Raw genomic sequence first — 17,449 nt, forward strand, 5'->3', positions numbered from 1 at the left:
CCCCCCTCCCCCCAAAAAAAAGCCTCTTAGAGGATAGAGGAAGTGGACGGGCCCAGGCCTGCGTTTGTGCTCAGACAGCAGATGAGGGCTGGCTGAGACGCATCAAAGGAGCTCGTCAGTGGTTGCACAGAGTGGGGGGGGGGGGCAACATCTGCAACGGGCAACTTTTACTTCAGAGGATGAGCGCTCGCGCTGCTGCATAAGAGGCGCCGCTTTCGATTTTCCCGCCGACCCTTTGTTACTCATCTAGAAACGAGCTGCTTGACGGGTTTTCATCTCTCTGTTCTAATCCCTCTGCCTCAGGGTCACAACGCTGTTTAAAGACTAAATAAAAAAAAAAAAAATAGTTTCATGACAACCCTGTTGCATATTCCTCAGAAAAGGCTCTTCCTTCAAACATCACAACGTGAGCTTCACCGTCTGATATTAAGGCCCTCTGCATGGTCGCTGATCATCGTCACCTTGGAGACGAAGAGCACGGGGGAAGGCGTTTGCATCATCGGCAGAAACCCTTCTGCGTGCTCGAGGGAAGGTCAAAGGGGCATTTCTCTCTTTTATAAATGAAATGAGTGCGCAGACAGACCAGATTAAACAAACGCAAGGATGTGGGGCGGCGGTGTCCTCGCGAAAGCGGAGCTGCGTGTGCCGTGTTTTGACGTTGGCGGCTTAACCCGTTTCACAGAGCACTCTGCGCTGAGTGTTGTGGACACAGAACAAAGTGGGTTGAAATAATCCTTTTCGGGCCGGGGGGGGGGTCACGTCCTCGCGAATGGATGCCGCGTGATGCCTCGCAGACTATCACTTGGCGGCCTTTTCCTTTTCCCCCCTCTTGGCCTTCCCGTCCTGCTCCCTCACTGCGTCACCTGGAGCGCACGTCTCGCCGCGGTTGTTTAGACAGGAACCCTCGACGGCGTCCCGCAGCTTGCGCTCGCCTGCGTCCGACATTCCTCCCGGGGCCGGACGCACGCCATCGGGGCCCCTCGCGTCCTTTCAGTCATTTACACATGTGGAGGTGTGTGCGTCAGCGGTTGTCGTTCCTCAAGTCCTCCTAATGGTATTTGTGGCTTCACTGTTTCTCTCTCCAGGTATCCAGGAGTTCCCGGAAAACATCAAGAATTGCAAAGTTCTGGCGATCGTAGAAGCCAGTGTGAATCCCATAACCAAGTGAGTACTGCCAGGCCGCCTGTAGTAGCCGGAGTCGTCTCCTCTCTGCTTTACTGCAGAGTGCTTCCTGCCATCGCGGCAGATTTGATGTGACTCCTGTGTGTGTGTGTGTTTTTTTTTCTTTTTTTTTGTCAGGCTCCCAGACGGATTCACTCAGCTTCTGAGTCTGACGCAGCTCTACCTGAACGATGCCTTCCTGGAGTTCTTACCGGCCAGCTTCGGCAGGTCAGTAGACCTCCGGCTCGGCTCAAACACAGACGGCGGTGTTGACTGTGTGTCTTTTTTGTGTCCAATGATAATGCTGCTCGTTAACGCCCAGAGGTGTAAATAAGCAGCCATTCAGTTCGCAGAAAGGGCCCAAAACACCACTTTAACAGCTTCTTGTGGTGTGAAATAACGCACGTTATTGCTTCAGCTTACATTTGAATGAGCGTTTAGTGTCCAGGTTCCTTTTTGTTTTGGTTGTTTTCATCATGCTCCTATTGTTGAGCTTTGTGTTTACACAAAAACGTGTGGTGGGAGTTGCTAAATATTTGACGTCACTAATTCTTACCCTTTTATCTCCCTTTTCCCTTATGAAGATACTTTTGCTTTCTTTATCAGTTTATAGTTTATAGTACAACATAAATCTAAGGGGCTATTACGTTTAAATCTATTTTGACGAATGAATTCAGCACTAAAGACCTGAGCATGTTCAAATATCTGAACTTGGTGATTTTGCATTTTTCTCATGTAATTATGCTAAATAAAGCTAGCTGCAGTATGAGGATGTTAGACTGTCATTTAGAAAGTACCGTTGGGTTACTTTACGATTATGACATCTGCTTTTTTTAAATGTGTTGCAGGTTGACTAAACTACAGATCTTGGAGCTGAGGGAGAACCAGCTAAAGATGTTGCCAAAGTAAGTCCTTTTTTTAAATTCTTTTTCACCATTGCCAAACATCAAATGCATGGCGTTTTATTTACCAGATACTCCCGTACAGGAGTTGTAAATCTGTTATGACGGTTCACCCTTATCCTCAAAGCCCCCTGCGATGTCTCTGCCGTGTCCTCCGCCCCTCTTTTCAGCCCGTCATTCGCTCCCCGTACCTCTTAGCGGGAGCATTAAATTCCACAGCGTTACACAAGAGCCTCCTTTGCTCGGCTGCTTGCTGTGGCAGGTTTTATAATCCTCCACTGAGACAGTGGTGAGGGTTATTTGCCCATTTTGAGAAGGTTACAGTGCCGCCGGGAGACGAACCGTCCCAAAGATAGTGAGGAAAGCTCTAGGTGATTGTGATGGGAAGCTTCTCCCTCTCTCCCTCTCGCTCTCTCTCTCATGCTTCACTGGCCATATCATTCAATTTCCTCTCCGTCCCTTTTGAATAACTGCATCCCCCCCTATTTTCCTTTTTCACGTCCTTCCTCCATGTGAGTTTCCTTTTGTCATCTGGCTCACTTTCCTTTTCTTGCTCAACCCTGACTAACTGACGGGGGGGGGGGGGGGGGTGGCGGCGGGTGCGTAAAGTGCAGCGGATCCTCTCTCCGCGCTGTGTTTATGCGACAGAGGCCAGACCTGTTAAAGGCTGGAGCCCTGACAAAGGAGAGGGGAGGGGGGGGGGAAGAGAAACGCGATTAATGATCAGGAACGTTGCCAGAGCAACACGCAAGCATTTGGGAGATGTAAACAAGTGTGTGTGCGTGTGTGTGTGTGTGTGCGCAGCTCAAGTCGTCGCAGGCGCTTCCAACGTAGAATGTGCGGCCTCTTTCCTCGTCGATCCAACGGCCGGCCGTGTTTTTCAAAAAAGAACGAGAGTAAAAGCGTTCCCACCGGCGTGTGAGAGGAGGCCGCAGTTCATCCCCCGTTGTGAGGGGATCATTGTATCTGTTCCCAAACACCGCTCTGCACGTCTGCTTTTCATCTCCAGTCGGAGTCGCTTTTTGCCATCCTCTCCCAGGGAATGTCAGTTTCTCTTTCGGTTCCTTGTCCCGCCCGAAGGTTGATGCGAGATCGCAGCTCTTCATCGCGGCAGAGTCATGGAATTTAGGTTATTGAACAGAGCGTCTTTTATGAATAGTTCAGAGAAACCGTCTTCCATCAAAGACACTAAATCTATGGAAAGAACAAATGAACTGTCTCATTTCGAGGATTAGTTTGTGCTTTAATTCCTTCTGTGATTCTTCTTGCAGGTTGAATGCCCTCAAAAGGCGTCTCGTCAGTGCTTAGTGAAATGACGGGGTATTTTACTCACTGTTGCTTCGCAGAATGCAACATAAACCTTTTTTATGAATATTTGTCTGAATAAGCAGCTCGATAGTCCCGGTTTGTATCCGCCTGTTTACGGAATTTGACCTGAATGTGGAGGAGGAACTCTGCAGCGAGGCTTAGGGCCGGCATACGTCACATTTTCCATTATTCGAAGCATATTTCCGTCACGCCTGAGCTGTTAACGTCATTTATTTTCCGTCATTCAGTGAAACGAGCAAAGGCAGTGCATGCACGGCGTCCAACACGTAACCTGAAACACCAATAGACTTCCTTTTTTAGATATCACGACCCACGCCGCCCGCTATCGCGGTTATATTGAGATCTCACCCCCCCTCCCCCCTCCCCCTCTTCGCTTGTCCCATGTGTTCCACAGGAGCATGCAGAAGCTCTCGCAGCTGGAAAGGTTGGACCTGGGGAGTAACGAGTTCACTGAAGTGGTGAGTATCCGCTCGCCGCCCTCTTCTCCGCTGCTTCCTTTCACGGGATCGACTTTACCGTCACATACGCCGCCGCGTCCGTGAGTTTTAACCTCCTTTCTCTCCTCACTCCCTCTGCAGCCTGAGGTGTTGGAGCAGCTGTCTGGAATCAAGGAGCTGTGGATCGACGGGAACAGACTGACGTTTTTACCCGGGGTAAAATTTACAGTCCATCCTAAACGCGTCCAGGGGGGGGGGGGGGCGGCGGCGCCGCCGCCGTGCTGAACGTCACCTTAGCGATTATCCCCCCCCCCCCCGCTTGAGTCTTCATCAAAGCAGAGCGCGGTCGGTTTGCGTCAGACTCTGCGCTCTCTGAATGCACAGTGGAGGAGAGAATCTTTGACAGAAAACAAGGCAGACCTTTTGGGGTTTGCAGATGTTTCAATGATGAATTGATCTGTCCAGTCGTTCTTCTCCTTGAACATATTTTATAACGATGCTTAGATAGTCAGAATGTGTTACGTAAGATTTTTTTTTTTTTTTTTTCATTCAATGGACCAGCTTGTTTGTAACTGGGTCATAATTAAAACATGATTTGGTCTGCCAGCATTTCAGCAGCATCAACTGTAATCACACTGGGGCTTTTTTTTATTCACAGTGACGTCTGTCAGGACTGAAAAACCCAAACAGAAACAAATGTGTGTTTTCACTTTCAACAAAATGTAAAAACACAACCAGAGATAACATCGGCTTTTGGTATTTTCCATGTTTCTGAGGATGTTTTCTGAGGCTGCTTAATTCCACTGTATCTCTGTCCCACCAACACTTCTGCTCAATCCCTGGATAACCAGCATCCCGGTGAACGGTCTGTATTTATCATGTCCCCTTTTTTTATTTACCCAGATGCTGGGGACGCTGAAACAGCTGGTGTACCTGGACGTGTCCAAGAACAACCTGGAGATGGTGGACGAGCAGATCTGCGGCTGCGAGAGTCTGCAGGACCTGCTGCTCTCCAACAACGCGCTCACACAGCTGCCGGGCTCCATCGGTAAACATTACGGCTCCTTCTTATGAAACACCTCGACTCCCTTTCAGCGACTGCCAATGCTTTTCTCCTTCCTGCCTCCACTCCGGCGTTCTGCAGGCATCCACCACCCCCTTTCTTCCAATTACATTTAGGTTGTAAATATCATTAATAATAATTTGTAATATCTCATTACATGGTCTTCCTTCTCGGGTGGTGTGCAGACCTTTTTTTTTCTTCAGATCTTCTTGTTTTCATGGACGAATTGACTCGTTGATTTAAAGGCAACTTGCGTCACATTGGTGTCAAATTTTGTGAACTGATCCAAACTGACTCATCCGTAGTCACATGTGTGTTAAACATATAGATCTTAAGGAATAAAATTGATGTTATTTAAGCATTGTTCGTATGCGAGTGCTTTGCTCATTAAGAGTAATGTCATCCAGCCGGGGTTGATTTCTGCTGAACAGATATTGGTATTCTTATCAGATTATTAACTGCTGTGATGGATCCCGCGACAGCAGTCATGATCAATGACTATCCCCAAGCTGTTGTTTGCGTCCCTCTAACTCTCTCCTGGTGGTTTCACTGCAGGCTCACTGAAGAAGCTGACTGCGCTGAAGGTGGATGAGAACCAGCTGATGTACTTGCCGGACTCGGTTGGAGGGTGAGTGTCACGCCACTGGCTTTGATCTCCTCGGAATGAAACCCAGTGGATCAGTGGATTATCGCTGCTGCTTCCATCTGCCTGTCGGATCTCCCCAATAAACGCATGGTTTTCCGACCATGATGATCTCGAGTAACTCTATTGCGGCCGTCATTTATGAAGCATGCGGCTGTCTGCTGCAGCTGCCTTGTTCTTTAGTCACTTAGTCATCACAAACACTTTCACATGTCACTTTCTGTTCGCTGGTGCACTTTTATTTGAACTCTTACTCCTTTTATTTTGAAACTAACCCATAGCTTCAGATTACGAACCCATAGAATTATATTTTATTTTGCCGTCTTGTTGTCCAACAATTTTTAACCGTCTGTTATGCACCAACCGCCAAGTCAAATTCCTTGTATGTCTGACATATTGCGGCAACAAATGTTTCCTGATTTCCAAACTGCAGCGCTGTCAATCGTCCCATATGTGCTTCTCCTTGTGTAATTTGACACAGATTATGGACTAAAAGCCATCAGTTTATTGTAATCCCGCGCAAGCTGATTTTATTACAAGCAAGATGATTTTTCTGATTCAATTCAGTCAATTGTTTGTGCGCCATTTTTTTAATATTCAACAGAGGGGTCAAATGTGTTTTCTTTAGATTATGCCCCAAGAAGCTTTAAGTTGCATCAGTGTTGTCTAGAAGTGTTTCACTATAAGGTATAACCACAATAGCTTGGTGGGATCAAGAGTTGTTTAAATTGTAATCCGTCTCTTTCGACTCCCGACCCTACGGAAGAACACTCCTCGATTACAACTCGTTTCACATAGCTGTAATCTGCTGCAAATACAGATAATTGCAAACCCCCCATGTGTTCAGACTGGCCTCTCTGGACGAGCTGGACTGCAGCTTCAACGAGATCGAGGCCTTGCCCTCCTCCATCGGCCAGTGCGCCAGCATCCGCACCTTTGCCGCAGATCACAACTTCCTCAGCCAGCTTCCCCCCGAGGTGAGTGTTTGCTCGTGGAATGTCCGTCGCGGCGAGCCCCCCCCCCCCCCCCCCCCCCCCCCCCACCGTCGGCTCACGGGCGCTCTGGTTTCCCCCCCCCCGATGCTTTACAGATGGGCAACTGGAAGAACGCGACCGTGCTGTTCCTGCACTCCAACAAGCTGGAGTCTTTGCCCGAGGAGATGGGGGACATGCAGAAGCTGAAGGTCATCAATCTCAGCAACAACAAGTGAGTCCAGGCGTCACGGTTTTAGTGGGGGAGAAGTTGAAGGAAAAAAAGGATATTTTATGAGCCGTTTCTTGTCAAATTAAATTTGTTTTTGAACATTTTTATTGACAAATTAGAAATTCTGCCCTGCAACATGGTGGTGATAATTTACAATCTTTTATTCTGGCCACAATGAAGCGGCCTGATTGAGATTGAATTGAGGATTTTCTTGTTCCGCTCCTGGTTTCTGCTCTTTGGAAAACACAAACAACTTTGACCACGACTTAAAGTCCCCGTGCTTTTTGTTTTCATCTCGCTGCAGGTTGAGAAATCTTCCCTACAGCTTCACTAAACTGAACCAGATGACTGCAATGTGGCTGTCAGAAAATCAGGTAAGTTGTCACGTTTTAGTTTTATATACATATACAGTATATGTGTATATACAGTATACATCCCAAATGCGGCGGAGTTGCTCAACAACTAGCTAAACACTTCCTAGATGTTGATCTAATCCTCTCAAATGACAGTAGGGGCACCGCAAACCTGTCTTTTTTTTTTTTTTTGCATTTGATTACTAAAGACGACATGGTTGCAGGGTGCAGCCCACTCATCTGAACGACGGAGAGGGGGCTTGAGGTCGAGGTTTCAGGGCGAGCTGTGTTTCTTCCAGTTTGGCTCACAAGATAAAGCCTCAGAGGTGGAAACGTGTGGCAAGGAGTCCCACTTTGTTCGGTGTAGCTTCGCACAGGAAAGGACTTTGCAATAGAGTCCTAATGTATGAGAAGCTGCAGGTGTATTGATCTCGGGTGCAAATTACAGTCTGATTATCACCACATTGTAAAACCGATTAAACCAGTACTCGGTCGTTTTGTCACCCCAGCTGGACTATTTTAATCGCCTTTTCCGCAAAGACATTCATTCATGTCTTTATCACAATTGTAATTGACCTGTTGACGGGAAAGTGGCGTCAGTGAAGTACTGCAGCAGTACTATGATGCACTGTACACTGGGTGTTCATGCAGACTGGGGCTGCTGGGTCGTGACAGGGAGAGCCACCCAAAGGTGGCGTCTCAGGGCAACGCAAGGTCAGTGGGTGGCTTAGAGAAGATCAGATGAAGAAGGAAGAGGAAAACCCTGGCAAGTAGGGTGGTTTTCAGCCCAGTTCCAGGGCGAGGTGAGGCCCGGGCAACACCGGGAGACTTTACTTTGCAGATGGCACACTCAAGCCTCCTTCTTTGTCTCCTGCAGTCGAAGCCCCTGATCCCTCTCCAGAAAGAGGAGGACCCAGAGACGGGAAAAACCATGCTGACCAACTACATGTTCCCCCAGCAGACCAGGACTGAGGAATGTGAGTACTAGACGTTCAGCGGGAATTAATGTGAGAAGAGACGTTGCGTCCGGTTCAAGCTGAAAAAATTTATTTGAATGACTAATATGCTCAGATTGTAAAAGTGAGGTTATTGAACGAGTGGTAGATGATGGTCCTTACCCAGCATGCAACTTGACATAACGGTAAGGCATCAAGATCTGTGTGAAGCGGGTAAAGTAAAAGTATTTTTCATGTAGAATTCTCAGGCATCGCCATGGCTACCACTTACCGTCCCTCCCGACGCAGTCTTGGCCTGCAAGGATTCCTGCGTTCATATTTTATGAGCGACCTTGTTATCTGAGACAAAGGCTGCAGCAGAAACACTAGTCCTCTTCTTCTTGTCAAGCATCTGTTGGCTTGGCTCGGTTTCCTGTTGCACCAGACGGCTTGTGCTGACCCTGTTGCATCTTAGCTTTAGACTAATCAGTGGTTTGAGATTGACGCGCTTAAACTAAATGCTGTCGACTCAGCTGCACGGTTTCTGTTTCTTTTTTACAATAGCAAAAAAAAAAAGCGCGTTAAAAGGCCGACATACAAGTGGCTCTACCTTCCATCTGCTTCATGCCATTTTTACGCAGATTCTCAGAAGAGCTTTATTTGTTTCCTCGGGTCTTTCCTGAAGAGCTAGAATAAGTTACTGCCTCATTGCAATAATTATGCTTTACAAAGACCACACACACACGCACGCACGCACCAGGTGACTCACGTTATCGTCTCTGCATTGTCAGACTCTGGTATGTTGGGTAGAGGACACCTCTAGAAAGGCTCTGTTTTCAACCATTATAGTTAATTCTGAGCCAGCATCAGCTGTTTCCAATGCAATATGTGCCTCTTTGTTTTAGTCAACCTATTATAATCCAAATGTGAATGCATGTTAGCAAGCTTGTTGTGCAGACTGAGTGTTTGTGTCGCAAAATTTAGCTTTAACACAGGAAACCACACAGACTGTTTCACACCTGAAAGCAAAGATTACTGCATCGACTTTATATAGTGGGTTGTGAACTCGGCTTCTTTTAACAACTTCTCACTGGGGTGGGATATATTTGCACTCTGATGTTTTGTGTCACGGACGGATCAACAGCGCAAGATGCTGCAGAGCATCATCGGCCCCACAATGGCACATTCATAGCCTGGCTTCTCCCTTCCCAGCATGTAGGAGTCATGCTGAAGTAACCAAGGAGAGTCATCGACTTGTATGCTCAGTGGTAATAAACGTATCATTGTTCAGCTTTTATGGTTTTTCATTTTGTGACCTTCTGCGGGAATAACAGATTGATTCACGATGAAGTTGGCAGCTAACCCGGGAAGAAACTCATTTTGATAGTATTCATCATTTCAGTTCATTATCACAATTCCAAGAAGCAGGAATTCTTTTGTTTATTCAATGTTTCAGTTTGATTAAGGGGTTAAGTCATGTTTCGACACATCCTCCACGTCCTCGTGTAGACTCTGCGCCATCTTGTGGTCACGGTCCAACTTGTGTGAATCAAACATGGCAGACCTAACAAATCCATTTCCTGCTTTTTTTTTTTCCCAGACATCCCCAGCTCGGACTCTGAGAGCTTCAACCCGGCTCTGTGGGAGGAGCAGCGCAAGCAGCGAGCTCAGGTGGCCTTCGAGTGTGACGAGGACAAGGACGAGAGAGAAACGCCCCCCAGGGTTAGTGTCAAACTGGTTTACATGAAGCGGCAAAAGAAGGAAAAAATGTTTTTTTTTTTAAATTTATTTTTTAACTAAACCGGAAGACCATTGAGTGATGGATGAGGGGAATATTCCAAAGGTGACTCGTGTGAAGTTTGTCTGTGTTTCTCCCGTTCCAGGAGGGGAACCTGAAGCGCTACCCTACACCGTACCCGGACGAGCTGAAGAACATGGTGAAGACGGCCCAGTCCGTGGCTCACCGGCTGAAGGAGGACGAGTCCGGAGACGAGTCGGGGAAGGATGCGAAACCCCCCGAGAGGAACCACATTGGGGTGCAGGACGTGGGCGTTAAGGTCGGCTTCATGGACTACATTTTTACTCGTTCCCCTTTAGTTGCTCTTTAACAAAAATGCATAAGATCTTTAAGACCCTTTTAAAATAAATAAGCCATCCCTATTTATTTATTTTCTGCAGGTGATCGAGGCTCCCTGTGCTAATGGCACGGCATCGGACATGGACTCCCAAATATCCTGCAACACGTATTCCCAAAGCCCCTCTGCGACGGAAACAAAGGACACGGAGTCTTACAGCGCTCAGAGAATCCCTCTGAAGTCATCAGGGGGCCCCATGATGAACCACGAGGACACGCTGGAGGTCAGCATCCAGCCCTCACAACTCACACCAACGACGCCGAAATGAAAAAGGCCGCTTTAAAAAGCCGGTGTTGTTTTTGCCCCCAGGATTCTGACGAGCTGTCCGACGAAGAGGCGGAGATGAAGATTGCAGAGATGAGACCCCCTCTTATTGAGATCTCCATCAACCAGCCTAAAGTAGTGACTTTGAGTAAGGACAAAAAAGGTAAACGATTTTATTGAGGGACTAATGTTCAATATTTGGGGGGAAAAAAACGCCGGTGTTTGCATGCGGCTCGCTGACGGTGACGCTTGCGATCCACAGACGACGCCGACTCTTTGCTGGACGACGCCGTCGCCAACAGCAACCAGAACAACAGCAACTGTTCGTCGCCGTCGCGCATGTCCGACTCGGTGTCCCTGACCACGGACAGCAGTCAGGACAACTCGCTGTGCACCCCCGAGCGGGAGGCGAAGATGCCCTTCCTCCCGAAAAGCAGGTTCCTATCGCTCCTGATTTCTCCCGCTTCGGCGTGGCGTACACAAGCCTTTTCTGGTGGTTCTTGTTGTTGTTACAAAAACCTGATGTGCCTCCTCCTTTTTTTTGTTTTCAAGGCAAGAGGACGAGAACATGAACCAGCCCAAGGACACCACCCCTCTCCTCCACAACGGCAACGGCTCCGAGACGTCCCTTCCGTCCCTTTTGAAGAGCCAGCAGACTCCGACAAACAAAATGGGGGACTACGACCTGTCGCTGGAAGCCCGGCTGGCCTTCATCGAGAAGCGGTTCAACAACGGCACGGGCGAGTCCTACACCAAGTGGGACCAGATCAACATGAACGTGTCCAAGCCGCCGACCGACAACATGGTCCGGCCGGACGAGGTGGACAAGACCGAGAACGTCTCCGTCCACCAGGGCCCGGACGGCAGGCGGGCTTTCAGCAACCACAACACGGAGGAGCGCTTCCTGAACGGGAACCAGCCGAGCGAGACCAGAGTGGCCTCCGCCGGCGTGACGGCCGGCGGCGACGCGTCCCTGTCCCGCAGCACCGAGGAGCTGTCCCCGGATAAAAGGCGCCACGCCCCCCCGCAGGTGGCGAAGTGCCACAGCGTCGGCAACATAGAGGCGGGAGGCATGAAGGTGTACTCCTTCGACGGGGACGAGGACTCTGCGGCCAGGATGGCGGGGGCGGCGCCGCAGCCGCTGCCGCCGCCGGGGGCTCAGGGCCAGAGCATCGTCCGCAGCAGGTCCGCCAGTCAGCTGCTCAACGACCAGGCTCTCCAGATCTACCCGGGCTCCTCGGCGTCGTCCTCGGACCTGCTCTGCTCCTCCAAGCCCCCCGCCAGCACCGGCAGGTACCCGGTCTCCTCCAGCATGGCCATGGGCATCCCCCCCCCGCAGTACAACATACAGTACGCCAGCAGCGGCGTGCCTAAGGAGGGCCTCTGGTCCCAGAGGACCCCCGTGCCCCCCGAGCACCAAGGTTACCCCCCCCCTCCTCCTCCTCACTCGCTAGCCAACACAAACTACTCCAACCGCAACCAAGCACCTCCGTACCCCCAGCAAAGGGGGCCCCCAGCGGCTCCCATGCCCCCCGGGGACATGTGGACCAGGGAGAGGCTTCCCTCCGCCGGGGGCCAGGCCCGGAGCAGCACCCTGCAGAGGCAGAGCAGCTCGGCCTCCACGGCCTCCGTGGGCGACCCGAGGCGCGTGCAGCTGCCCGACGACTACATGACGTACAGGGACATCCACACCCTCGCCAGGGGCCCGCTGGCCATGAGCCACGCCATGCAGAGGCCGCTGTCGGCCCGCACCTACAGCATCGACGCGCCGGGGGCCTCGCGGCCCGCCCTCTGCTCCAGGCCGCCGCCCCACGAGCTCCCGGAGAGGACCATGTCCGTCAGCGACTTCAGCTACCAGCAGAGCAGCCCGAGCAAGAGGCCCAACGCCCGGGTGAAGTCGGAGCACTCGCTGCTGGACGGGCCGGGGGGGGGCGTCGGGGCAGGGAGGGTGCCGTCGGACTGGCGGGACCAGGTGATGCGGCACATCGAGGCCAAGAAAATGGAAAAGGTAAAGCCGTTTAGAAATGGTTTGGATCGTGCAGGTTCGGGGGGTGGAAGCGGTGCTTGTTTTCGAGAAGGTTAACGTATGTCGTAAAGGTCATTACGTGACTAGAAACCGGTAGAATCCAGTAATACGGCGTGCGTCCCGTCGCCTCGCTCTTACTACTAACCCAGCCGAATGCACAATGTCTGATTCACTGCACGCTCTGTCTGTACATGCCGTAAAACCTCCTTGTGTTGTGTGTGTCTCTCCTGTGTCCTCACATTGTTTTGGTGGACTGCACGTGGCGCCGTTCAGAACGCGCTGTCTCGCTCCTATAACCCCGGTAGCGCCTCGCTGAGCCGGTCTCACTACGGCAGCTGTAGGGACATGCATGCCAGCCAAGGGTCCCTGGTCTTTAGTGCCAGGGACGGAGCGCCCTACGGAGCCGGGGGCTTCTGCGTGAGTACCGTGTGATGCCGAGCCGGGGCTCCCGCTTCCCGCTAATCTCACATCCTCTAGAAGACTGGGGAGGGGGAGGGAAGGAGGGAGGGAGGGAAGGAGGGGGCGGGCGTCTTGTTTCCTTCTCTCTTCCATGTTGAGAAGTGATCACCGACCCTCAGACGCCTGTTTGTGTTGGTCGAGTGAGAGTGTGCCGTCTCCCCCTAACAACAGAGCCTTTGTTGTGCAGTTTGACATTTTGTACCAATCGTGATGTCATTGAAGGAATCTGCTACGTCGTAGCTCATTCGAAAATGATTTAAAATGTGCTCTCTTAATAAAGGCATAGGTTTGTAGGTCTCGTGACTTTCTGATCCAGCTGACTGGCTTGTGGAGTCAAAAAACCCAATATATGATGTCATGTATGGTACAAATGACCCCCTTTTTAAATCTGCCTGGTGCTTTAACATATTAATCCTCCCACTTGCCTCCAGTGATTGTAACGCATCCCAGCCACCGTGATTCTTCTTCTTTCCTTTTCTCCTCTTAACTGGACTTCCTTTTCGCTCATTTATCATCTTGAGCTTTCCATCACCCCAGAATCACTTGATATCCTCTCAGTCTGTGTGGGGGATGAATACTGTGTTTGTGAGAGGTAAGTGGTCGCAGTCCTTTTGTACAAGTGATTTAGAATGTAGAAAAAAAAAAGAAATAAAATCAACTTTAGCGTCTAGAGGTGTTTAATCGTAGCCACTTACCTACTCATGGTGTGAAATTCCCCCCCTAATGCATCCCCAGACGTGGACAATGCTCACGCCAGCGCCTCCATCGGACTGTTCCCGTGGCTCTAATCCCTTTCTCCTCTTTCAGGACGACGTGTTTCCACCAGGGCAGCAGAGCTACACCATGGATCACAGAAAAGTAGGCTTTGCTCCACGCATGACGTTTTTGGCCGCGGCTCGCCGATAGAAGCAGCCGGAGCTCACCCCCGTGCGTTATGCCTCCCGTCTCCTAGGTGCCTTTGATGAACGGCCAGACGGGCCCCCCCGCTCGGCCTCAGGTGAGCCAGGCGACCATGGCCCGCCACCCGTCCAGGGAGCAGCTCATCGACTACCTGATGCTCAAAGTCTCCCACCAGCCGCCGGGGCCCCCGCGCGTCCCGACCGACGCGCTGCAGCAAGAGGTGAAGGGCGCCCGCTCTGATGAAACGGCAGAGTGCAAAAGATTATTATTTGATCTTGAGAATATTGTATTTTTGTTTTAATCTCCGGTATCGTATCATTAATGTGAAATAAATTGAGCTCATTTACATTGCCAAAAGGAACTTCGCCTTTTTTGAAGCTTAAAATCGTAAGAATCTGATGTCGGTTACAATAAATACCCCCCTGGCCTGAACCTCTCAGTGTTCTAAGTGAGATACGCGGCTAATGGAAGCGTGTGGGTGTGTTTCAGATCCGTGTGAAAGTGGAGAAGAACCCAGAGCTGGGCTTCAGTATATCGGGAGGAGTGGGCGGCCGGGGGAATCCCTTCCGACCCGATGACAATGTAGGTTTTGTTTCATTCCCACACTTACAGTGATAGTGTGTTATTGTATAGAAAAAAGCACATCTGTGTCATTGATGATGACCGCTGTAATGAATCCGGTTTGATTGCAGGGCATATTTGTGACGAGGGTTCAACCTGACGGGCCGGCGTCCATCATCCTGCAGCCTGGAGATAAAATCCTGCAGGTACACAAGGTGTCACCAAGCTAAGCATGCCGCAGCTTCTGCGAGGGGTCGAGCCCCGTGGTAACCGCTGTTCTGTCTCTCCTCAACAGGCGAATGGATATAGCTTTGTGAATATCGATCACCTGCACGCAGTGTCCCTCCTGAAAACGTTTCCAAACACTGTGGACATGATTATCGTAAGAGAAGCGGCAGCTTAGACTCCCCCCCCCCCCCCCCCCCCCCCCGTCCACAGGACAGGGATGGTGACTCTGATATTTTTATAAGCGGAGGCGGCCGACCTGGTGAAACGCGATGGGACTATTTTCAGTAGAGATCTTTGTAGCCTTGATTTAAACGGAGAAAACCACTGAATGTAGTGGATTCAAGTGGCAAGTCCTCAAAAGGCCATCACTGTGGTATATATATTTTTATACAAAAGAAGCTGAAAATGTGACCTGCTCTGATGCAAGAAGTTACTGTGGTCTCTGTACAGATCTTTTTTTTTTTTCTTATACCCTTTATCATAAACAAGGTTTTTATTTCCTCGGATTGACGCATGAATTGACCACTAGGGGGCAGAACTCTTGTCCCCTCTGTCATCCAATTTGCCTATTTTTTTTTTTTTTCTTTGATTTGAGATGTTGAAAGCTTTTTCCGATCTGCAGTGCGATCTCGTGTGGAGGACAATGTTACGTGCTCGTTATGTGAAGACGAATGTCGATCGAGGAGGGTTTTTTATTTTACATTTTTTTTTTCTTGGGAAATCGATGAGTTGAGAGGAGAGAATCATCCACCCCTGCTTCCCTAAACCTGTGAACACCCCCCCCCCCCCCACCGGAGCTCCACCCGTGCTGCGTGGAAACGACGCTTCGTCGAATAAATCGCATCGTCAGCGTCTCATCACACTGGAAAATGGAAACCTGGTGGAGATGGGAGAAGAGAGGTGTGGGCATGTGTTTGCTTGGCCTTAATCTGTCTTTTTTTATTTTTATTTTTTTTTTGCCAGGCAGGAGATTTGGTTTAAAGCTAAAGTAGTGCGGCTGCTTGGGTTCTTTTCACCCGCCGGAGATGGAAAGCTGTTTTAGGGGGAGGGTTAGGTTGCTTGGTAACCAGAGGAAGAAGCAGGAGGTGACTTCAGAAAAGAACAGGTCACATGTTTCGTTCACGTTTGGGCTTCAATCGAGGGGCCGAGCTTGGGTTTCAGCATCCTGCAGTTTTTAATCTTTTACTTGGGAGAAGACCACCGTTTGCCTTTTGTGTCTCTGAAGTTGTTTTATCATGCTTTTTATCACTTTTTAAATTGTTTTTATTCTTTGCTGTACGGAGAGTAGCGTCGGGAGAAAGAAAGAAGTTGTCAAGTGCCATAGACCTGGAACTGTTTGAACAGGGGACGACCTTTGACCCCAGAACCCGAGCAATATCCACAACCTCCTAATGGCTTAAAAGCAATATTTAAAGCCTTTATTTTCATTCATAAAAACATCAGACACCTTTTTTTAAATTTCTTTTCAACACAATCTTATGATCACCGGTGATTTTCTGATTATTGTTTTTTTATTATGGAAAGAATCATTTTTTTTTTCTAATGAAATTGCACAGGAAATATACACAACAGTTCCTAAAAAAACAACACAACAAGATTTCTCTGCAATGTCCAAAAGTGAATGTTTGTGTCACATTTCCCAAGAGCTTTTTACCGCGTGTTGCAGAGTCCCGATGTTCTATTTACCGCTGAATCGGCTCATAACTGCATCTCGGAACATTCCTAATGTTTTATCAAAGAACTGTGACGGCAGCAACACACTTTTGTGTGTGTTTTTTTTTTTGTTGAGACGCGTTTCCAAAAAATGGAAATAATCAGATTCCCAAAGCTATGGCCCCATTAAGTCCAAGCATAGATTTTTAACCACTGAGTTGTCTACACAATGTATAATTTATCCTAGTGTTTTTCTAAATGATGTTCCCTCGACTTGATTACAGCAGATGGGGCCTTCAGATGCTGCCATTACTAGTTGTGATCGACCCGTATTTTATCCTAACAATACAAAAAAAACACTGTGGTAATTAACTAAATGAAAAATCCCTTTTTAATAGGTATAGTTGTAGTTTGAACAGAATATACAATTGGTACTTTTTTTCCTTTTTTTTCACAGGCCAATGACATTAATAATGTGCATTTCCCAAATTTCTCACAAATCTATACAGATGAATTAATATTATTTGCATTAATTTGTTGATTTCAATGGACTTTCTGAGATTAGGGGGAACATTTTTTGCAGCAATGATCACTTTACATTCATGGTGGAAACATGCAGTCTGACATCTAGGGAGATGAAACACGTTTTCTCATCCATGGGGGGTTGGTTTCCCGTATTATTTATTTAGCATTCTGTGGTTTTTAGACCGTACTAATCAAATTGTAAATACTCCCAACACAAATTGAGAATAATAATTAGCGTCATTAGTGACTTGCGATTGTAAAACCAGCAATAAATTGCAAAGCGGAGGCACTCGTTTTAATGTATAGTTAGTATTTCTAAGGTTGCTCTGGAAACGGTCACAAGTGAGACGATGATTGATATGCATTTATCCAACATTCCAGATTTTGTACATAATTTCCTGTTTCTGAAGTAACCTGTGGAAAATAAACTAATGCTCTTTAGCAAAAGATCCTCCTGTCTTCATTTCGTTCTCCTCTCGGTTCTTTTGTTTTGTAGTTCATGAAGAACACGGCTCATCCGGTGCCATTTGGTGGTTTGATGCAGGTTAACACACCACGTGACTGCCTACTTGTTAAAGCCTGCTGTGTGTGTGTGTGTCTGTGGGAGAGCGAGATCTCGCCAAACTTGACGGATTCCACGTGTTCAGATGAGCTGAAGCAAACGAGACGTGA

At 48.8% G+C, this 17,449-nt stretch overlaps 1 protein-coding gene across 3 annotated transcripts in view; it reads left to right on the forward strand.

Moving 5' to 3' along the window:
- erbin (erbb2 interacting protein) overlaps positions 1 to 15,186 on the forward strand; it is a 30,405-nt gene extending 15,219 nt beyond the window's left edge. For 2 of the 3 annotated variants that reach the window (XM_037485109.2, XM_037485108.2), the window contains 23 exons: positions 1,086 to 1,164; positions 1,300 to 1,389; positions 2,010 to 2,066; positions 3,787 to 3,850; positions 3,971 to 4,045; positions 4,733 to 4,877; positions 5,448 to 5,520; positions 6,383 to 6,512; positions 6,626 to 6,741; positions 7,043 to 7,112; positions 7,969 to 8,068; positions 9,627 to 9,748; positions 9,910 to 10,083; positions 10,205 to 10,384; positions 10,471 to 10,588; positions 10,688 to 10,862; positions 10,978 to 12,433; positions 12,725 to 12,868; positions 13,718 to 13,768; positions 13,863 to 14,030; positions 14,300 to 14,392; positions 14,503 to 14,577; positions 14,667 to 15,186. In XM_037485109.2, the coding sequence (XP_037341006.2) occupies positions 1,086 to 1,164; positions 1,300 to 1,389; positions 2,010 to 2,066; positions 3,787 to 3,850; positions 3,971 to 4,045; positions 4,733 to 4,877; positions 5,448 to 5,520; positions 6,383 to 6,512; positions 6,626 to 6,741; positions 7,043 to 7,112; positions 7,969 to 8,068; positions 9,627 to 9,748; positions 9,910 to 10,083; positions 10,205 to 10,384; positions 10,471 to 10,588; positions 10,688 to 10,862; positions 10,978 to 12,433; positions 12,725 to 12,868; positions 13,718 to 13,768; positions 13,863 to 14,030; positions 14,300 to 14,392; positions 14,503 to 14,577; positions 14,667 to 14,774 (3,863 nt within the window). In that variant the 3' untranslated portion in view covers positions 14,775 to 15,186. The remainder of the gene's footprint in view (positions 1 to 1,085; positions 1,165 to 1,299; positions 1,390 to 2,009; positions 2,067 to 3,786; positions 3,851 to 3,970; positions 4,046 to 4,732; positions 4,878 to 5,447; positions 5,521 to 6,382; positions 6,513 to 6,625; positions 6,742 to 7,042; positions 7,113 to 7,968; positions 8,069 to 9,626; positions 9,749 to 9,909; positions 10,084 to 10,204; positions 10,385 to 10,470; positions 10,589 to 10,687; positions 10,863 to 10,977; positions 12,434 to 12,724; positions 12,869 to 13,717; positions 13,769 to 13,862; positions 14,031 to 14,299; positions 14,393 to 14,502; positions 14,578 to 14,666) is intronic. The other variant, XM_037485110.2, reaches the window with a different exon arrangement.
- The last annotated feature ends 2,263 nt before the right edge of the window (positions 15,187 to 17,449 follow it).

This window comes from Pungitius pungitius, chromosome 18, assembly GCF_949316345.1.
Source record: "Pungitius pungitius chromosome 18, fPunPun2.1, whole genome shotgun sequence".
NCBI classification, from domain to species: domain Eukaryota; kingdom Metazoa; phylum Chordata; class Actinopteri; order Perciformes; family Gasterosteidae; genus Pungitius; species Pungitius pungitius.